Source organism: Leopardus geoffroyi, chromosome D4, assembly GCF_018350155.1.
Source record: "Leopardus geoffroyi isolate Oge1 chromosome D4, O.geoffroyi_Oge1_pat1.0, whole genome shotgun sequence".
Classification (NCBI taxonomy): Eukaryota; Metazoa; Chordata; class Mammalia; order Carnivora; family Felidae; genus Leopardus; species Leopardus geoffroyi.
In genome coordinates, this window is record NC_059342.1 from 82856292 (window position 1) to 82879517 (window position 23226).

At 45.1% G+C, this 23226-nt stretch overlaps 1 protein-coding gene across 15 annotated transcripts in view; it reads right to left on the bottom strand.

Moving 5' to 3' along the window:
* Positions 1 to 23226, bottom strand: part of DENND1A (DENN domain containing 1A) — a 512085-nt gene that overhangs the window by 147299 nt on the left and 341560 nt on the right. For all 15 annotated transcript variants that reach the window (XM_045470412.1, XM_045470408.1, XM_045470411.1 and 12 more), the window contains one exon: positions 6507 to 6632. In XM_045470412.1, the coding sequence (XP_045326368.1) occupies positions 6507 to 6632 (126 nt within the window). The remainder of the gene's footprint in view (positions 1 to 6506; positions 6633 to 23226) is intronic.

Below are 23226 nucleotides of genomic sequence, written 5' to 3' on the forward strand. Positions count from 1 at the left end.
CTCACTTAGATCTGACAGCAGCTATGTAGACGCTTTGCAAAATGAAAAAATAAGAGAATATTACGAAGGGTGGTTGAGGTAGTTGGGCTAGTTCAGTGGGACGGTCGTGATGTTTTAATTTTTCTGGTGTCTAAGCATTCTTCTATTTTCTGGCACGCTGAAAATAAACACACACACACAGTTGCGCTTTTTTGAAACCATGAGATCAATGGTGTCACTCAACCAGGACACAGATATACGTGGTGTTTTTCCGACCCGTTCCGACACAGCCTCACCCGCTCATGCTTGAAAGCCAGGCTATCAATCTGCTTTCATCTTAACTTCTCCGTCTTTAAGGGGTTTTTTAGGTGGATAAATATGACTCAGCAGAATCACGTGCAAAATCAGGGGCTGTAAGGTGGATGATGCCAGCATACCCACAGCTGATCTGGAAGCTGGGCCTCTTGGGCTAGACGAAGCGAGCAGGATGCCGCCCGCATGGCCTCCTGCAGAACATACAACAGTGATGCTCGCTCGGTTCACCGCCTCCACCCCAGCGCCGGCTCCCTGAGGGCAGGGGCTGTGCTCCATTCATGGGGAGGGGGTGCGGGGGTCTGGCTGGCAGGCTGACCCAGAGAGAGCCGCACCGGCTTGCCGAGTCAACAACTCTCATGGCGCTCCATCTATACCGGCCTTTCGGCAGATGACCGGCCCAGAACAGGAGGCGCCAGTTTTGCTCTCTAACATTTACCAAGACGCGCAGCGGGCCGGAGGGGGGAACGGCTACTTTCAAATGCACTGCCTTAAGATGACTCCACGTGTGAGCTGCGAGAAACTCTGAACAGGAAAAGGGATGAAATGAAAGCACCCGATTCTCTTTTGGAAAGTTCTTTAAAACTGAGGCTACTGTGGTTCGTCTTCCACAGGGAGGGTGGTAGGGTTAGTCTCATTCAGATTTCGCGATGATATAATTTTAAACAAAGGAGTGTGGCAAAAGTAAGAGTCTTAAAAATTCATTCGTTCGAGGCAAATTCAAGAACCACACTGCTATCACCTATCCTCGAAAAGTTGCAATCTTCCACCAGGAACAGAAAGGATCCTTGGGCCAGCCATTAAAATCATTTGTCTTTCATCCCCTTCTTGCCAAAAAGGACCCCAGCCCTAACTAGTTAATCCCTAACACACACTGCTCCTCCCAGAGTTGCCTGGCAACTGCTAGGAGGCGTGTCAGAGAGCAAGAAAGGCCTAAATAAAAGAGCTGGAGCCTGGGCCGCCGCTTGACATGGATAAAGGGGGTTTTTCCGAACGGGGCTGCCTCGCTGCTTGTGGTTCTGTCCTTTAAGTGGAAGAGAGCAAGCTGGCGTGGCCGATACTGTTAAATATCTTGGGCCTTGCGCCTCATATCCTCTGGGTGGCTGAAAAATGGGTCCCGTGATCTGCAGACACCCTCCCCTCTGCCAGGTAGCACCAACCTCCAAAGCCTCAGAGACAAGGCAGGATGCGGCGGGTTTGTGTTGAACACCCTGAGCACAATCCTGGCCTCATACACTTCTCTGCTTCTTACTTTCTTTCAACCGTCCTGCCACCTGCTATTCCAGAACATACTCATTGATGCCTGCACTGTGTCATGCCCCGGCCCGGTGCTGGAAATGCAGAGACAGAGTCGTTAACACGGAGCATGAGGAAACCAGAACAAAGACAGGCAAGAGGGTGTGGTGGAAGGAACCTGAGTTTTGGAGTCAGGCCGACCTGAGGCTGCCTCCTGGCTCTACTGCTCACCAGGAAGTCATCGGCCAGCTGGGCCTTTGTTCCCGCACCCCCACCCCCCACACCCGCCCTGTAAAACGGATAGTAAGGGGGCATTTGTAGGGAACTGTTGACATCACAGATGTGGACCGACTTGGAGATGAACCGGGCTCCAGCCTCGTGGGAGGCCGCCGAACGGGTAGACTTGGCTCTAACTGGACACCCTTGGTGTCTCGGTCTCTGACCCTTGGGAGAAAGACTTCACGGGGGCCCTGAAGAGACACCGCCAGGGAGCCAATGCAGGCCCTCCTGGCCAGGCACAAGCACACGGCAGAAGGCATGGACGGGAGCAGCCTAGCTCTGGCATGTGGCCGGCCTCAGCAGGGGGCTGCCTCCCTCTTCCCTTCCGGGCAGGGGAAAGAAAACGAAGCTCGAGATTCCCCAGCCAGCTGCATTTTGAAATTTTTCCAGTAGGAGAGACAAAAAAAAAAAAAAGGCCAAAGAGTTAAAAGTCTCCAGTGAGCTCTGGGCCCCTCAGCCTGCGGCTCGCCCTCCTCCCAAAGCCAGAGGGGCACCAAGGGGCACAGCAGGAGCTGGCCGCCAAGCAGAGTAGAAAGGAGCACAAGTCTAGTCTGTTATGTCTCGTGTTTTAGAAAACCCGAACGCTGTGACTTTGCGGTGACCCAAGTCCCGCGACTACGCGGGTTGGCCCAGGGTGGGAGGCCGCCACACCGTAGCAGCGTGGTGGTCACCGTGGGCATGCGACAAAGTGGCCATAGCAGACAAGCCACAGGAGCTCCCAGTGGCTGGCTGTGCCCTCCGTCCCGCGGGCTCTCCTCTGCCATCAGCCATAGAATGTTCTCCGCACCCAAGGCTGCTGCTTGGGCCCTGTGCTGCAGTCTGCCTCAGAGGCTCTCCCCTCCAGGCTACCGCCTGCTTCTGGCCACCAGCTTTCTCCCCTCCCCTTATGTATCAAGGGCTTCAGTGTACCCCGATCCTTTGACCGAGTGAATCCACGTCAGGGATTCCGCCTGAGGAAATGATTCAGCCCGTGCACGAAGATTTATATAAAGATGTTCATCACAGTGTGATTTAAAATGGTGAAAGGTTACCGACGATCGAAAGAACCAGCGTTAGGATAATGTGGTGGGGCTCGGAACGGATGGCAGCCTGTGGGAACTTGACACAAACCTCAGACACTTGCCTTTTTAAAGAGCCCCACAGGTGATTCTGATCCACACCAGGGTTGAGAACCACTGGGGTCATCTGATGAGATACGTGCCACCATTACAAATGATGTTTAAGAAGAGTTTTTATATAATGTGAAAAAATGCTTGCAATATACTAAAGGCATAACCAAATTAACTGGGAACTGGACAGCCTTGCCAGGAATATCTCAACTGTCTGAAAGTGAAAAACCAAAAAAACAATCAGAATGAAACAAAAAGGACCCCCAAACCCTAAAGCCTAGGTGGAAACATGCTGACATGTCTTAATTCCAGATGATGGGATCACGGGTGTTTTCTCATTTCTAGTTCTCTGTTACTTTAAACTTTTTTTTTTTTTTTTTTTTTTTAAACCAAGAACAGGTGCTATTTTTATAACCAGAGAAACAACTAAAAGACAAGTGGCCCCGGGGAGGTCATCCTAACCTCCCTCTCAGCACTGTGCTGACTGCCACCAAAGGCACCATTCCCCACGCCACCCCCATGTGGCCGGTGCTCCCTATCCGTCATCCCTTCTTGGGCTCACATGTGCTTTGCAGTCAATATTTTAATTAATCCCCCAAACAATCTTGCATTGAAAGTGTTGTTATCCCATCTTTCAGATGAGAGGAATTGCCTAGAATTAAATCTATGGTTCAAAAACCATCCAGGTAACATGGTGATGATTCTTGGCCAGAAAATTTTAGGCCCTCTGGCTTCCCTCCCGGCCTTCCAGAAAAAACCTCTTTGGGAGCAGATGAATGGGACAGAAAGCACGACAAATCTGCCATATCTCACGGATTCTAGGACGCAGATTTCTTCACACAGACACACACATCTCTGGAATCTGGATGTGTCTTACAACTGATGGCATCCAATTGTCATCAGCAGCACCCTTTCCTGTTTCGTAATGGTACCTAAACTAAGGGTGCATTTTACGATCGAATGGCAGCTGAGACTCTACGAAAGGTACCACGTTTACAACCAAACTCATTATTCTATCCTCAAAACGCTACTTTTAGCGACTATGTAATATTCTAGCAGACGGATATTTTAAAATTTATTTAACCAGTTGCCTATTCGGAACACTTAGTCTGTTTATGATTTTACCATGATAAATACAGCTACTGGGAACACCTTTGCATTAAGTTTTTTCTTTTTCTACTTATGGGCATCATCATCTTCTCCCAGAAGTCTTGGGAAGCATTTTGATGTTTTCTTGCCCCATAATTTTTTATCTTTGCCCTTTATTTTTTACCTTTGTAGACCCATCTAGACATTTCTTCTTCATGGTGCCTCTTCCCGGTGTCACCACCAGAGGGCTCTCTTCTGAGTCCCCCTGACGGTCTCCTGGTCCTGCTTCCTGTATTTACTGTTCAAACATATCTCTGCTGAAAAACTAACATTCCCTACGGGGTGAAGTTTACACTTCTAGTCTAGCATCCCAGGCTCTGTCAAATTTGGCTCCAACCTCTCTCCTGCAGCCCCCTCTCCTTACCCAAACTCACGGCCCCAGACAAAGTGGCCGTGAGGGGTACTGCCTCCAAGCCTTTGCTCGCTCAGTTAACTCCACAGCCACCTCACCAACGGAGGCTCTTTCTTTTTCCAAACCTAAACCATCAGACCCAGGTCAAGTTTCACCTTCCCTATGAAACGTTTTATGGCTTATTTGATCCTTATAACCATCTGGGGATGCAGAATGATAGGTATCCTAATCCTCATTTCACAGGTGAAGACACTGAAGTTTAAAGAGATTAAGTGGCTTGTTCAAGGTCGTACCGCTTGGAAGTACACAGCCAGGCTTTGAACTCCAGGGCTTCCGTCCTTAAACCCAATGCCTTTTAGAGCCAAGTGCAAAGTACAACCATAAACTTCTTCTGAGGAGCAACTTGTGCCCAGATCATATATCCAGCCATGCCTACCAAGATTCAACAGCCTTCGGATTCTCGACACATACACGACGATAACGAGATCGTTTTAAAAGTGGAGACACCGCACGTCTGTCAGTTCCCAGCAACACAGGGGAAGGACCGGGCCAGTTATCCCATTCTCCTTCTAAGGATGGGAAGACAGCCAAATTTTTCTTGAATTATACGGGCGCTCAAATCAGCCCTGAACCTGACTGGTTTGGCTGGGCCCGAGGTCAGGACACAGAACGAGAGCTGCCTCGCTTGGAGACCAGGAGGCAGATCTAGAGAATGTGCTTTAACTAAGGGCTTTAGAGGACCTCAAGGAAGTCGTTCACAGGAAGCACGAAGAGAGTGCATCCCTTATGTTACGTGACCATGACACTGCCTGAGGCTGAGGCAGCTCAGCAAGTGAGGCCTCAGTGCGAGACGGGAGACAAGGAACAGGAGGCTGGTGGCACGAGGCCGCCGCTCCCTGACCCCCACTTTGCGGACAGTATGTCCTGGGTGAAGGGAAAGCAGGTGTTTGCTCCTATTCTGGGTCTCGCTGAGACACATGACCGAATCAAAGTGGTAAAAAAAATAAAAATCTTAACATATAACTGTGGCTCACGGGGAAGCATAACCGAGAGTCACTATCAGAGTTTGCACACGAAATGTACCGTCTGACATATACTCACCTGCTGTCATTTAAGAAAATAAAATGCTACAAGTTAAAACAAAAGACAGAAACAAACGGGCCTGGCCGACAGACAGCGCAGCCTAAGCTGGTCCCTCATCCCCACTCCGACCGGGGTCAGCTGCCATCACCCGCCGGCTCAGGATGAAGGGAACTCTGTGCTCCTGACAGAAAAGGGCTGTCGGCAAGGTTGCCCTCCACGTTCTTTCCTATACAGAGTGACCCAGGTCCCCAGGCCAACTTCTCCGTTCTCCTTGGCCAGGAGTGGGCCGGGTAGAGGGGTATTAGATGGGCTGGGACAGTGGGTACTTTCTTTGGTTTGACCCGATGTCTTGAGATCTCCACAATAACTTCTCACCTCACAGGGCAGGCGGGGGACACGGATGAGGCAACTGAGGCTCAGGAAGGCTGAAGGGCCATGGAGGCGGGTAACACTGTTTCCCAGTCCTCTGCACACTCCACCTTGGCCGCACCTAAGAAGTGAATCCCCAGGACACCTTGCTTTCTCAAGGGTGGAGTAGAGGCCCCTTTAAAGGAAAAGGGCACTGGGACAGAGAGGGAAAGCACAGGCTTTGGGACTACCCGGCTCCTCCACTGGTTAGCAAGTCGTGTTGCTTCTCCGAGCCTCAGTTTCCCCATTTGTTAAGTGGAGAGGATCCACAGTGAGAGCAGGTGAGTGTGAGGTCTGGGCACCGTATTTACATGCAGCTGGGACTACCCGGGAGGGGAGGGATCTTAACAGTCACAGGGGCAGTACGACCTCTTTATGCCAAGAGGTAGGGTGAGGAGAGGGCGCCCTCCTGGCCTCACCTCTCTCTCTCTCTCTCACACACACACACACACACACACACACACACACACGCGCGCGCACACACGCACTCTTCTAGGTGAATTCAACAACCAGATGAAGAGCTGGCTTCTTGTGACCCCTGCGGTACATTTCTCAGCCCTGACCAAACACGGATTTGTAAATGCCAAGAAGCTACTCACCGGCTCAATTTTCAGAGCGTTTCGGTAGCTGCCAAAGAAAGCGGCCTGGGCTTTGAGGAAGGCCCTGGCCACACCATCCCCCGTAGTTGTGGAGACCTTCTTCAGCCGGTTCTTCAGTGAAGAGATCTGGTGACAGAGAGAGAGGAGACACAGGTTGAGGGCAGGGTGGGAGCATGGCCAGCTAAGCCCAACACGCACGGAGCTCCAGCAATTCCCCGGGCAGGGGATGGCTTTAATATCGCCGCTGCTGGGAGGACAAAATTGCATTCAGTATTAGGGTAGGTTTTCCAACTGGAATAGAAGGTCGTTCCTATTAGAGGGTATCAGATAAGAACAAAAACAAAACCACTTTCTAAGTAGTTTCAATGTACCAGGTAAGTGCTTTCACATCAATTTTCTAATTTAATTCTGTCAACAATCTTGCAAGGAAGGGATTAGTGTTCCTGTCTCACAAGGGGGAAAGAGTCTCAGAGAAGTTAGAATACAGGTCTAGGAACAAATCCAAGAAGTGGTTAATTGGAATATGAATTGAAAGTCTTAGAATCTGAGCCCAAACCACACACATTATCTTGGTGCCAATTCTACTTCCTCTTCAAATTACTTACATATTATTACTTACTTATATATTAGAAATAAATGGCTTATTTAGAACATACAATATATATCTCACACCTCATACTCTATACATTTAAGTATATTAAAAATTGTTTATCAAATGTATACAAATATATGTATAATATAAATTATTATATACTTCATACTCTGAAGAAACAGTAGCAGCTTGTAGATATTTCCTCAAGAGATTTTAAAAAATAGACAAGAAAGCCACGGAACTGGGAAAAGCCGCCAGAAATACTTAGTGTATAAATGTAAGCTATAAGGTCTTACATGGTGGCTAGAACTACATTGCAAATTTGACTTAAGGGCCTCCTCGTGGTCAAAGCAAAAAGAGAAACACGAGTTGTGAGGTTCTCTGCGTCCATGTATTACAAACAAACAAGCCGAACAAATGGAAACACGTTTTCTTGGAAGTGGGAACTAAAAGAGATTTTCCCCTGTGAATCCTCAATGCGGGAAAGACTGTGTAACATGGTGGCTGTTGCCCCCAATGACAGAGACAACATCAAGCTTCCTGGTCTGTTTTGAACATGCTTTCCGTCCCCCTCAGGATGCCACACTGCACAACTTCCGGGCACACCATTCACACTGTGTTCCATATGAAAAGAACCCCGGGAACATGGCACTGTGGTAGCCTTGAGTCAATGGTGAGCAGGACCAGACATGGGCCCTGCCCTCATGAAGCTGACATTCCAGGAAGGAAAATACCAACCCGTGTGACCTTGCTACTGTGATGTGTGTATGACAGAGCTCACTAAGGAGGTCAAAGAAGGCTTCCTAGAGGGAATCAGGCTTGAACAGAAATCTAGAGGGTGGGGGCGCCTGGGTGGCTCAGTCGGTTGAGCATCCGACTTTGGCTCAGGTTACGATCTCACAGTTCGTGGGTTCCAGCCCCGCATCAGGCTCTGTGCTGACAGCTCAGAGGCTGGAGACTGCTTCGGATTCTGGGTCTCCCTCTCTCTCAAAAATAAATAAACATTTTTTAAAAATTCTAAAAAAAAAAAGAAAAAAAGAAATCTGGAGGGGGAAGTATAACTTGGCAAAGAGGGAAAGGAACAGTACCAAACACAGGGGAAAAAACCCGATGGTGAGAAGGAGTTCAGTGAATAGAAAGGACTGTAGGTTCCGTGGAGAGAATGGTGGAGAATATGGCTTAAAACGAGGCGGGGGGCGGGAGGGAGGCAGAGGTCAGAGGTGCTGTGAGTACATTAAGGAGTTTTTTCCTTCTTCTTGAGGGAAATGTAAACCTAATGACGGTTTTTAAGCACACAGGTGACATTTCAGGAAGGTGTATGGGCTTAGATGTAGGACTATGTAACGGCCTGACATTATTCAAGAATAAAATAGAAAAATTAGATGCAGGTGGCCCATGAATCATCTACAAATTTTAATATGAATGAGTGATGCTCATTTTTCTGGGCATAGGCTCCACAGTTTTCCTCAGATCCCTAAAGGTGCCTGTGAACCTAAAAATATTAAGGATCCCAGATCTGGGATAGATTACATAGACTTTAGAAATGCTCCTAGGACATTATTTCTTATTAACAAGCTTCTGATAAGGGATTTTTTAGTGGTTTATGAAGATATATTTTACATGCCATAAAATGCACTCATTTGAAGTATATAGTTCAGCCGTTTTTAGTATAATGACAAGGTTGTAGAACTATCGCTATTATCTCATCCCCAAATATTTTTATCACCCCCAAAAGAAACTCATCTTACCGTCAGTTACTTCTCATTCCCGACCAGTCTCCCCCACCTCCCTCCTTCACCCTGTCCTACGTACCCAGTAATCCCCCTTCTTTCTCTATGGATTTGCCTATTCTGGACATTTCACATCAACGGAATCATACGATATGCGGTCTTTTGTGACTGGCTCCCTTCACTTCGCATCACGCTCATTATAAACAAGGTTACTCCATGTTGCAGCACTTATCAATACTTCATTCTCTTTCACAGGTGAATAATATTCCGCCATACGGACATACCACATCTCATCTATCCTATGTATTTACCTAAGGAATGGGCACCTGGGTTGTCTCCGCATTTTGGCCATTACGAAGAACGCTATGGAGACAGCAGAGATTTTGAAGAAACTGAAGGGATAAAAAAATCCTCTGTCGCCAGAGCCTATGAAGATGAGCTGGAAGGGCACACGAAGTCATGGAGCGCTGTGCTTGGCACACAGGAAGTCACCATGGAGGGCTTACCGAGCCGAGGGAAAAAAATCCCGTGCTGTTGCTAATGGGGCGTGCTGTGTGTTTGAGCAGTAAACTGAGCGAAGGTCGGGCTACGGCTGATGTCCTTCTCTGGGAAGTCAGAAGCGATGGGAATACTCACAGAGTGGGGGTGGTTACCCTCTCTCTGCTTGGAAGTAGGCCAAGGAAAACAGTTTTCCTCTAGAAGGAGTTCTGAGTATGTCTCAACACCTGGGAGTAAATATCCCATTGATGATGACCTCTCCTGTTCTGGGACACATAAGCCCCGCGCCAGTCGTGAGAGCCCATGAAGAGCAAGGCAGGCCACTCGGCACCCAGGCAGACTCTGTCACGGACTTTCAACTTGAAACAGCAATGTGAAAAAGAAACATGCTTTATTAAAATGTTAAAAAAAAATATATATATATATATACACACACACACACACACATATGTATATATATTGCCCACTTCCCACCCTCCCAGTAACAGAAATGCTGCCTCTCCCAGGGACTAGGGTGACATTTCCATCCTTTGAAATGGTGCACGCCACTGTCACTCTCCTAGCTCCTCAAAGGCCTTGGGCCACCTGTGCTGCAGATTATTCCTCACTTAACCTTCCCCGGCCTTTCCCTTTCATTCGGGAGGTGTTTAATTACCTTGGATTCACAACGCTGCACTTCAGGTGAGCCTCTCCTAATGGCCTCATTATCATTTTACACAAAGAAGTCGTTGCTGATTGTAACTGAGCAAATACGAGTGTGTGCCTTCCCGCCTGCCCCAGCTGGTCTGAAACCAGCCAAGTGGTCCTGGGCTCTCGCTGCCCCCGTGACCACTTAGGCCAAGACTTCGGAAGACCTCTCCTCACCCGGCAACATGGAGAAGCTTCTGTCAGCACTTCCAACTTGGAAACTTCAAGCATATGTGCATCCGATAACCGGTGATAGCATTTTGTCCTTTAAATAAAAGCGAGGGCCGACGAAGGCTTAACATAACCCACAGTCATACATCTAAAACTGAACTTGCCGGGAGTACTCGCGGGGGTTCTGGTCAAATCATTAACATCGGGGTTCGCTGGGCATAATCTGGGGGCGATGGAAATGCTGATGAGGATGGCTTCCTCCTTTAATGAGGTATCCGGAGGAAGACAGAAACAAACAGAAGAGGATACTAAATCGAATGCATCAGCTTCTCCCCACCCCCACCCCCGCCCCGCATCCCATCTTGGTCACTGCAGTGTCACCCAGCTCCTCTTTTCCAGGGCCAGAGGCAGATGTTAGATTCCACACTTCTCCTTCCTCACCCACTACCATCCTCCATATCTTACCAGCACCACCCCAAACAGGCCCCAAATCCGCCCTCTCCTCTCCGTGCCCATGACCATGGCACTGTGCCATCCAGCTCCATCCACCCTCTCTGGCCCAGACTGGTGGAGTAGCTTCCTAGATGAGCTCTCGGTCTCCAGTGTCCCCTCAGTGCCACCAACCCACAGCTGTCCCAGTAATGTCAGAAACACACGAATCCAGTCACTTCAATCCCTCCATCAAAATCCTTCAACGCCCCCACCCTTGGCCATCACCACCTGCAGAAAAACATCGCAATGTCTCAAGAGTCATTGTTGACACTCTGCTCAACTGGCCTCACTTCCCTCAGCCCCACTTAACGTATATTGGACGGGTAGTGAATTACTATCCAGAAGCCTACACCACTGTCCAGCCCATACACAGGGTGACTACTCAGACAGCGTGGTCTCTTGTCCCTTCCTGTCCTTTTTGTGAACATCTATGCACCCTCTGAGAGAGCATCCAGATGCCCATAAACGGGGGCCAAGTAAGTAAATTATACCACATCCTCACAATGAAATATTGCATAACTGCTAAGAAGTATGTGATAGTAGTTGAACTGATGTGAAAAGATGTCCACCAAATACTGCCGAGTGGGAGGAAAAATGAAAGTTGCAGAGCAATATATACAGCATGAATCATTTAAAAATTTATATATGCATATACATACATATATGCTTATATATGTAGTAAAAATCTAAAATGCCATGTATCAAACTTTAAGTATGCAGGGATGCTTTTGTTTTCCGTTTTATGCACTTTTGATTGTTTTGATTATCCTTTATTAAAAAGCATATGTTCCTTTTATAATAAAGAATTTAAATGAGGTATTTTTCCTTAATGGTCAAATGAAAGATTGCCCTGGGTTAAGGGAAAAGAGGGAATCCAGATGTCCCCTCATCTGCAAAGCCTTCCCTGACCCCTAAAACAGGGTTAATGACACCCTGCTGAGGCCGCTTGGACCGCAAAGGTGAACTGGGGCTACCACGTCTCCTGCTCGACTGAGTTCCCAGAAGGGCCAGCAGTGCTTGGCTGGTGTAACCATTCCGCCCTTGCTGCTACATGAAGGAACAGGCAAAAGAATGTTTTGATATCCTAAGTGGCATTTCCAGGGGCTGAGCCATTCTGCTTGGAGGAAAGTCTAGGATCACATTCTTCAAGCAGACTGATCACTACAAGAACCTGGTCTCAGTTGGGAAGGACTGGGGGAGAAACAGACACCCACCCATTCCCCTTCTGCAGAAAGCCACCACTTAGATGCAACCAGAACTGCAGGGAAAACGAACCTCCGGATGCTGAAGCAGCTGAGGCGGACAGCCAGCCCAGTCTTAACACTGTAAATGCCACATGTGCAATGACAAAAGCAGTATTTCCCACCCCACCCCCACCCCCCACCCCCCACCCCTGTACCGTGTTCTTGCTTCACCTGGTCACTGAAGGCTCTACCTCACAGATCTTGATTTCACCTGCTTCTCTGTCCCCATGCACTCCTCAGGTGGCAGGGTAGCCTGACTCACCTAATTTTAAGATCAGAAACCTGGCTTTCCTACTTTCTTAACCTTTCTGAGCTTCCATTTCCTTTGCTGTAAAATGACGTATCTGCAATATACTTACGTTGTGAAGATTACCATATAACGGGCGTAAAATGGATAGTGGATGTAGCGGATAGCCTAATTTGCTTTGGTATTCACGCTTCCTCTTTTACCTGGACTATTGCGACCATCTTTCAATTGGTGGCCCTTCTATTTTCACCCTGGTCTCAGACAACCTTTGCGTGAACTTGCCTTTCTAAAACAAGAGGCTACCTCATATCACTCCCTTCCTCTAAAATTTTTGATGGCTCCACTGGTGCTGGGTGGCTCAGTCGGTTAAGCCTCTGACTTCGGCTCAGGTCATGATCTTGTGGTTCTTGGGTTCGAGCCCCATGTTGGGTTCTGTGCTGACAGCTCGGAGCCCGGAGCCTGCTTCAGATTCTGTGTCTCCCTCTCTCTCTGACTCTCCTGTGTTTGCGCTCTGTCTCAGTCTCTCTCTCTCAAAAATAAATAAATGTTGAAAACAATTTTTTAATTTTTGGTGGCTCTATAGTGCTCACATAATCAAAGTCCAAATTTCTTAGCACAATATTCAAGGCCCTCTATGGGCTCGGCTCAAGCTCCATTTCCAACGCTGCCTTCTACTGAATTTCAGAGGTCTCCAAACCACCCCTAAGCCTGGGATATTCTTTACCCTATTCTTGAACAAAATCCTTTCATTTAAAAAAAAAAAGCCCCTTTCTGTGACACCCTCTGTCAGAACAAATAACTCTTTCTTAGGGCACAGTAGCTTACTCCTTCCATTGATCCTAATCTTCGCAGGCCCCATGCTGGAGATGTGCCGGGAATAGGTGCAGATGGCCAGGACCCAGTGCAGGAGAGCTGTCTGTAGTCAGGCTCCCCCAGAAGAGCCACAGGCAGCTTGCTACTACTCCAAAAGGGGCTCTCAGGTGGTATATATCATCATCCTCGTATTCAGCTTTCTGAATAACCAGTATTTTTACGTATCTTCTTCCCCACCAGAATGAAGATAACTTATCAGTGCTCAACAGATATAGGTTTCTTTTTATTTTACTTTTTTTAATGTTTACTTATTTTTGAGAGAGAGAGAGAGACAGACAGTGTGTGAGCAGGGGAAGGGCAGAGAAAGGAGGAGACACAGAACTCTAAGTGGTCTCCAGGCTCCGCGCTGTCAGCACAGAACCCAACGCGGGGCTCGAACTCACGAACTGTGAGATCATGACCTGAGCCGAAGTCGGACGCGTAATCAACGGACCCACCCAGGCGCCCCAGATTTATTATTACTCGGTTGCAACTTGTGGGCGGGGAGGCAGGAAGGTGGAGATAAAGACGGCCCACGATTCACCTATCCCCCTCTAAGACGCTCCTATCCAATTCTGACAGGAAAGGGATCTACAAAATACTGCTGGACGGGGAAAAACGCAAGGTGCTGAGCAGTATATACGGCAAAAATCGAAAGCGCCATGTATCAAGCATGAACTATGCAGGGATGCTTTCACTTTCTATTTTATGCACTTCTGATTGTTAGGATCTTTCAGTAGCATCCCCACTGCTTGGAGGATAAAGACTAAAGTCCTAGCCTGGCCTGCAAGGCCCAGGGTGATTGGCCTCCGCCTCTCTCAGATTCGAGGCTCTGCATCCCCTCCATGGCGTCCACCCTCTGGACTCCGGTCACACTGGCCTCTCGTGCACCCCAAGACCTCTGGTGGGCCTGGTCCTCCGGAGTGCTCCCAACACCATGACCCCCTTGCCCACAACCCAGCGCTGTCCAATAGGCCCGTCTGCCAATAATTTATTGCCTGTGTCATCTGCTGTGGTAGCTGCAACTGAGTGCTCGAAATGCTCCTGGTGTGATTGAGGAACTGAAGTTTTTATTTTATTCCATTGTAATCAATTAAAATTTAAATAGCCACATGCGAATAGTGGCTGCCGTACTGAACAACGACCCGTCATCCTCCAGGTCTCAGCTCAAATATAATCACTTCCTGGGTCTGACCCCTCAGAGTAGACCAAGGTTCCCTGTCACATACTCTCCTTGTACCGTTCCTTCAATGTGAAATGGTGCATGTTGCAACAATCCCATAAATGTCTCTTTTCTATTAGGCTGGACATTCTAGGAAGGCAGGAACCATGACCATCCTCAGGGCTGGCACAACACTTCAAGCACAGAGTTTTAAAAAGTCTGACTCAGGTAGCCTGTGCAAGGGGCCCCACTTCTCGCCTTAACTGCCCAGTGTTAGAAATGAAGTCAAAAGGGGGCGCCTGGGTGGCTCAGTCGGTTAGGCGTCTGACTTCGGCTCAGGTCATGATCTTGTGGTCTGTGAGTTCGAGCCCCATGTTGGGCTCTGTGCTGACAGCTCAGAGCCTGGAGACTGTTTCGGATTCTGTGTCTCCCTCTCTCTCTGACCCTCCCCCATTCGTGCTCTCTGTCTCAAAAATAAATAAACGTTAAAAAAAAAAAAGAAAAAGAAATGAAGTTAAAAGATTTTTTTGTTTTGCCCAGACATCCAGCAGCACCTGGAAAGAGGCACTAGAATCACACTTTCTTTCTCCCTTTAAAAATGGCCTGTAAGGGGGCTCCTGGGTGGCTCAGTTGGTTAAGCGTCTGACTTCAGCTCAGGTCATGATCTCCTGGTTCAGGAGTTTGAGCCCCATATCGGGCTCTGCGCTGACAGCTCAGAGCCTGGAGCTTGCTTCAGATTCTGTGTCTCCCTCTCTCTCTGCTCCTCCCTTGCTCACACTCTGTTTCTCTCTCTCAAAAACAAATAAACATTAAAAAACAATTTTTTTTTTTTTTAAATGGCCTGTAAGGACCAAGCCACATTGATTTTTCCTTTCCTGAACAGACTAGATATCAAGGCTGCTATAAGATCCCCCGCGCAATGTCTGGGTCTGGAGAGGAGAGAAGGAACTATTGCCTTGTTTTCCTATTTTCAGGGACACAGATACATTGGCTCCCTCTACTACCTTCACATGGGCAATGAAAAATGGCAGTGTATCTACCAATGCCTTCGTTCTTGCCTCAAATTTGAAGCACAGAGTCTTGATGTGTAAAGGCAATCCCACCCGACTGTCTGAAACCAGGAATTCATGAGGAGAAAGGAAGAGGAATTAGTATTTATCAAGCCCCTGACTAGGTACCAAACACCATGGCAGGTGTTTTCATACCCAGCATTGTATTAAAAACGTTACAACTGGGGGCGCCTGGGTGGCTTGGTCGGTTAAGCGTCCGACTTCGGCTCAGGTCATGATCTCACAGTTTGTGAGTTCGAGGCCCGTGTCGGGCTCTGTGCTGACAGCTCAGAGCCTGGAGCCTGTTTCAGATTCTGTGTCTCCCTCTCTCTCTGCCCCTCCCCTGTTCATACTCTGTCTCTCTCTGTCTCAAAAATAAATAAACGTTAAAAAAAAATAAAAACGTTACAACTGGGCTAGACAGGCATGGTTATCCCCACTATATAGATAAGGAAAGTGAGCCACAGCCCCATGTCACATGGCCAGACCAAAGTCAAGCCCAGGTCTGTCTTACTCCAAGTCTGTGCAACTTCATGGATTCTCACTGCTGCCAGGATTTCTTAAAACCAGCAAATTAGATTTGTCCTTGATACTGGTTTATTTCTTCCCCAACTTAAATCTATCTCCATTATTGCTTCCTCTCATTCCTTGTTTTTCTGTTTCTTTCTTGAGAACATGGTTGTACCTTGACCTCAGTTGGCTTTAATTGCTTCTTCTGCATCCCATTTTCCCCTCAAAGATCCTGGTTCTCCATGGGGGAGTGGAGACCGTGCTAGTTACGTGGAGCTCCAAGCAGGAGCTGGCTATGACCCTCGGGGCCCAGGCTGCTGCTCCCCTCTGTCTCTCTCCTGACATCTCACTGGTTGAGCATTAAGTCAGAAAGTTAGAGGCAAGCCTTACAATCTAAGCAGTTTTTGTTAGACAAAAGGATCAATTTTCATTATGTGAATGGCTACTTCACTATACGCTATAATGGCTTTGTTGAGCATCTTAAGAACTATCAAGTCCTTAAAATGCCACTCTTGGAGTAAAAAAGTAGAATTTTGAAACAAAAAGGCCCATTTCCACTATCTGCCTAACAATAGTGCGCCACAGACTAGAGCCCTCCAGCCCCCCAACCTCATGCATTTAATCTAAGTACCCTGGCATTTTAAACTGAAACACAGAAGCAACAACTTTGCATTCTTCTACCTATTTGTAATCTTCTTCTTCTTCCAAAAGCCCCCCCCTTTTTTTTTGCCCAGAGGAATTGAAATTGTCTTTGTTTTCCCTATAAAACAATTTAGCTTTAACACACACACACACACACACACACACACACACACACACACACACACACACAATTAATGCAGCTGAAAATCCTGCCCAAGCTAAAGGAGGCTACAAGCAAGAGCTGAGCTCTGAGTAAATGTGTATTTATATTATTAGGTGGTCATTCAATAAAGGGATTATTTCTAACCAAATATGTGCATGCGAGTATGCCTATATATATACATGCATCCAGGGAGTATTTTAAAAGAAGGGTTTTCTCCCCCATACTTCTGGCAGTTTAGGTTTAAAGGTCAGATTTAAACTATCACCATGTTTCACAATGCAATCTGTGCAGTGCCGCGTAATGAAATGGTTCAGTAAAGGTGCTCGTGGAAATTCTTTTAATTAGGTCTAAGGCTTTTCAGTTGTCAACATGAATAAACCAAGAACCATTCTCTTGCAAACACAAGGCACAAAATACAAATGTAAGTTACCTTTGAAAAAACAGATACACACTTGCAAAAGGGAAGTTATACGTTGTTTTTTTTTTTTTTTACAACATATTCTCTGCCGATTTTTTTTTAAATGCCAACATCTTTCAACAACAAAATGGGCTACAAATCAAAAATAAAGGGGTTGGTCTATTTTTAATGAACCAGGACACTAATGCCTGGTTCTAATTTGAAGTATTTGCAGGAAGACTAAAGTTAATCATAACTAAAAATGTTGACCAAGAGATTAATGACGTTCTTCATGGGCAAAAGCCATCTATCCATTTAACTATAATTAATTCTATAGATCAGCGGTATTTCAGTCAGACATGTGAACGTCTCAGAATGACTCCTGCAAATTGAATGATATCTATTAAAAATGTACCAAAAGGCACTTTTGCCCTCACCACCACTATCTGAGACCTAAAAGATGAGTATATCACAGCAGGAACATCATCAAGACTCCTGCCTTTCAAAGCAATGTTGACAAACGAAACTACTCGGACTGGGAATCTTTAGCCATCCGTTCAAAGCTAAATCTAGGGATGGAAATTCTCAAAATGAAAACTGTAAGAACACGGTACCGTTGCTTGGGGAAGTTGGATCATATTCACACTGAGCTCTGATGGAAAAAGCAAAATTAAATAAACAATTCCAAGTACCACCAGCAGCTCAGATTTAGATGGATGGATACAAAGGTGCTTGGTTGCTAAAAGCCAACTGGCTTTTGGACTTGAGGAAGAATGAGGCAACTCAAATGGAAGGACCGCAGCATGTAACATGCACGTGTAATGAATCAGTGCGTTGACTGACCAATGAATGAATGTATGTTTAGCAAACCCTGAGCATGAAGGTACCATACCCAAAAGTGTGTTGATTTAGTCTGGGGCCAAATTCTCCTTTAGATGCTGGCTATTTGCTGGTGACTTAACCTCTTCTCTTCATCTATAAAAAAGGGGCAAAGTACCCCCCCCACCACCACCACATTTGTTTCAGAACTGTTACCCAGATTAAATGTCAACATTTTCTGAGCCTCTAGCACAGTGCCTGGCACAGAGTAGGAGCCTCATAGATGGTGACTATTTTTCCATACAACTCCACTCCAAAGCCAAAACAACCCTAGCCACTACTGTAGCATAAAAATAAAATAGCGGACTCACAATTAACATTTTCTAGGGCATCAATTACTGAAATGTCACTCATTATGCTATGCTAAACCCGGTGGGTTTATTTAGTGACCCAAACTCGGTGTGTATTTGGGAGTTAATGAAGTGCACGGTGTTTACAAAGATAAAAGCGGGATTTGTCTCAGCAACAATCCTGGGCTGGATGGATGTAGATTTCCATGCTCAGGGATGCAGCCAGGCCGGATCCATGGTGGATCACACGGATACATCCCCACAGAGTGAGCTATCTTCCAATGGGATCTGGGCATCTCCACCTCCTCCGGGGAGAAAAAAAACAGGAAGGGGGGGGGGGGTGGGAAGTGTGTATAATAGATGTGTTTCACAGTGTCCCTGCTGTGATGAACAACTTGATCCACTTACAGTTCCAAACACATGATGCATAAAAGAGCTGACAGAAATTCAATTCTTGCAAAGAAAAGCATCTGCTCTCTAGTGGGAACGGCCAAATATTAAGCAGTTTTAAGGCAGGGCAAAGACCTAGAGGAGCGCACTTCATTATCTGGATAGCCAGAGTAAAGAAATGCAGAGGATTACAAACGGACGAACGAAAAAGTAGCCGAGATTCCAAGCGTTAATTACCCGGAGTACAAGGATTCAAGTTAAATCTTTGTTACGACAAATATTAAACCCAGCTGTGTTTATGTAGCAGTTGTGAAAAAGGAGAAAAAAAGAAACCCGTGTACAATATCTGTGAGCTCTGCCAGTTAATTGAATCCGCTGGCAGCCCTTCCTCTACCACGAGCCAAACATCCTCAAAGATAAAATGTAGCTTTTAAACAGACCTGGGGAAACGGAATCAAGAAATTTCAACCAATAAAACACAACTCTTTACTGGTATAAAAGTAAAGTAAAATTCAGTAATGAAAGGAAGGAAGTCTTTTAAACATTTACTGCATTCCAAAGCTTGGAGTTGCGGTTTATTGCTGAGGTCTCTTCTGATGTCCCACAGTGCTCCTGCTCCAGCATCTTTAATGAAGTCCCATAAACCCCCATAAAATACTTGATTGTTGACAAATCGTACGCACACACTCAGGGCAAGGCCCACTGGGTCAGGATGCTCCTGCCCTCGCTGCATGAAATTTACAAGTCATGGAGTGGACACCGTCAAGGAGAGTGGCCAACACAGAACAGAGTCCTACAGACAAGGACTTAAAAGCATGAGGGATGAATGGTGATAGGTAGACACCTGAAGACATACAAACCAGGAAGCCCAAAGCCCAAACATTCAAGTGTTTCAGATGAGGGGAAGAAAGATGATTTTTCTATCATAAACCTGGTGATAATATTATAGAAAATGTAGAAAAATAGAGGAGAAAAATGTTAACTCATAGCTTTACTATCTTTTTTTTTTTTTTTAATGTTTATTTATTTTTGAAGGGGAGAGAAACAGAGCATGAGCAGGGGAGGAGCAGAGAGCGAGGGAGACAAGGAATCCGAAGCAGGCTCCAGGCTCCAAGCTGTCAGCAAGAGCCCAATGCGGGGCTCGAACTCACAAACTGTGAGATCATGACCTGAGCCGAAGTCGGACGCTTAACCGACTGAGCCACCCAGGTGCCCCACGGCTTTACTATCTTAACACCCTACTGCTGGCAATTTGGGAGATCTTTTAAAAATCTTTTACTTCTGTGTATATGGCTATTTTTCTTCATTGTCTCATAGATGTGTCATTTATTCTGTTTTTCACTAAGTTGCATCTTTAGCATTCCCTGTGTTGCCCACAGTCTTCATAACCATCATTTTTAATGACTTGTAGGGTGCACTCCACTGAATGGCAAACGGATACATTACCTTAATTACTCCTCCTAATTTTGATATTAAGGTTGCTTCCAACTTTGGTTAACAAAACATCAACAATGCTATTTGGTTAGGCGGCTTTCTCCGTTTAGAAGTATTTACCAGAAAAAAAATCTTAGAAGTCGAATTATTGAGTCAAAAAAAGAATACACATCTTAACGTCCTATTTAAATATATCATGATATAACAAAGCCTGTTATAAAAGAGCATCACTCAGGCTACAAAAAGCATGGAGTGAAAAAAGGAAAAGAGTAAGCAGACAGTAAAGGCCTCCACATACATGTGCTTACACAAAAGCGTACAAATTTCAGGCCAAAGAATATTAAAAAAGGGGCCCTAACTGAGCCATGGGAAATCTTGTTCCCCACTAATAAAATGTGGTACGTCCACATCACTGGAAGCCTGGAAGAACTTGAGTTCCCTTTTTTCAAGCTTTTTAAAAGCTCTCCAAACTATGTACTGGCCAAGCAGCCTATACTTACTTAATGCTCTTGAAGGAACAAGAGATGTTATTTAAAATTTAGGAGAGAAACAGATGAAGAGTGTTTCGTTAAATGGCTGCGGAGGGAGGGGACATTATGTTTCTGTTCTCAGCATCCACATGGGCTTGAGATAAACATGAAGTCTATAAACAGGCGTGGAAATCAGTAAGAGACGTACTATCTTCGCAACATTCCTCCTCTAAAATCCACAGCTGGGGAACAATACAATATTGTCAGTGAGAACGGCAAATCTGCAAGTCTCATGGAACCCAGCAAAATACAATAGCATTAACCTGGTCAATCTGTTTTCTTTTCTTTTTTTTTTTTTTAAGGTAGAAAAAGATAACTGACGTAAGATTACAGAAGTTGAGACCAAACTATCTAGGTACCTACTAGAAAGCCAGAACCACCCTACCTCCCAAGTTACCCCTTTCCCCATGTTCATAGATCACATGAAAATCAAGAGTGATGTTCTGAAAGCAACTCGATATTGGAGCCTCCTTTTTAAATTTATTTCCAAGTCCTCTCGTTTTTAAAAATGAACATAAGTCATAACTGATGTATGATAGAATGCATAGAAAGTGCAGCTGGAGGAGTTCTGACAAATGTATGGACCCGTGGAACCACCACCAAACCAAGACACAGAATGCTTTCTTCACCACAAAATGTGCCCTGGTACCCTTGTCAGTCACTCCTTGCCTTCTCCAACCCAGCCCAAGGCAACCACTGATCTGCTTTCATCCACCAAAGACTAGCTTTTGCTCTTCTAGAATTCTATATAAATAAAATCATATAGTATATTCTCTTACATCTGGCTTCTTTTACTCAGTGTTAGGTATTTCAGATTCATCTATGTTGTCGGGCAGATCAGTTGTTTCTTTTTGTTGCTGAGTAGTATTCCATTTTATAAGTATATCACTGTTTATACAATCACCAGGTGAAGGACACCTGGGTTGTTTCAGTTTTTGGCGATTATGAACAAAACCGCTGAAAACATGTACACACAGATATTTGTGTGCACATAAGTTTTAATTTTCTTGGGTGAATACTTAGGAATGAAATAGTTGGCCAAATAGTAAACATACGTTTAACATACACATTTATAAGAACTGTAGTCATTTTATTTGGGTTATACCAGTGGTACACTCATTGTAATATTAACCTGCTCCTTCAAGGAGCATGTTTTTGCGTATTCATTGGCCATTTGAAGATCTTTTACTGTTAAGTGTCTCTTCAAGTTTAACTGGGCTGTCTCCTTATTACAGGGTTTAAGACTTCTTCATATAACCTGGATAAAAACCCATTTTCATATATAGGTAGGGAGAATATTTTCTCTCAGGCTATGGTTTGCCTCTTCATTTTTTCAATGGTGTCTTTTGAAGAGGGTAAGTTTTTACTTTTATTAGGTTTGATTGATTGCTTTTGCTTTTATGATGCGTGCCTTCTATGTCTACAAAATCTTTGCCTACCCCAAGCTCATGAAGATTTTCTCCTCTATTTTCTTCTGCTCATTTTATAGTTTTTGCTTCTATATTTACATCCAGAATCCATTTTGAACTAGAATTTACGTGAGGTAAAAGTAGATTCATTTTGTTTCTGTGTGGATATCCAGTTGCTCTGGTAACATTTGTTGAAAAAACCTATCATCTCTCTATTAAATTACTTTGGCATATTTGTTGGAGATCGGTTGGGTCTAATTCTGAAATATTTATTCTGTTCTATCGAACTATATATGTACACTTATTGTAATTTTATAGTAAGTCTCGAAAGTAGGCAATGTAAGTCCTACAACTTTGTTCTTTTTCAACATTGTTTTGGCTATTCTAGATCTTTCGCATATTCATATACATTTTAGAATTAGCTTGTCAAGTTTTTTTTTTTTTTAAGCCATCTGGAATTTGGGTTGGGAATATATTGAATCTATAGATCAATTCAGGGAAAATTAACATCTTTAAAATGTGGAGTCTTCCAATCGAAAATATGGAATATCTCTCCATTTGTTTAGGTCTTTTAGGTTTTTTTCTCAGAAATATTTTATAGCTTTTAGTATACAAATCTCACATGTTTTGTTAAATTTATTCCTAAATATTTTGTGTGCCATTTTAAATGGCACTTAAAATTTTTCACTTTTCAACTGCTTATCACCACTATATAGAAATATATTTAGCTCTTGTATACTGACCTTATCCTACGTGCTTGCTAAATTAATTTACAAGACTCCTTAGGATCTTCCATACACATGATCATATCTGAAGAAAAGACGATTTTACTTCATCCTTTTTTTCTTCCTTGTCTTAGCAAGCTGGTTAGAACCACTAGTACATTGCTGAATAGAAATGGGAAGAGCAGACATTCTTTTGGTTGTCATTCTGAGAGGAAAAAGCATTCATTCTTTCATCAGTAAGTAAGATGTTAGCTGTAGGTTTTTCCAAGATGCTCTTGATCACAATGAGGAAACCTCGTTTGTAAAGAGCTCTTAACATGAGAGGGGTTGAATTTTTCCTAAAATATGTGGTTCTATGAGGTATTAGCCTTTTTATAGATTGCATTCAATTCGTCAAAGTTTTGTTAAAGATTTTTACATCTGTATTTATGAGGCATATTGGCCAGCACTTTTCTTTTCTTGTAGATTCTTCATGTGCTTTTCATGTCAGAGTAATGCTAACCTCCGAAAATAAGGCGGGAGCTGTTCCTTTCCCCTTTATTTTCTCAAAAATGTTAGTGTAAGGTTGCTATTTGTTCCTCCTTAAATGCATGATAGAATTAACCAAACTATCTGGCACTGGAATTT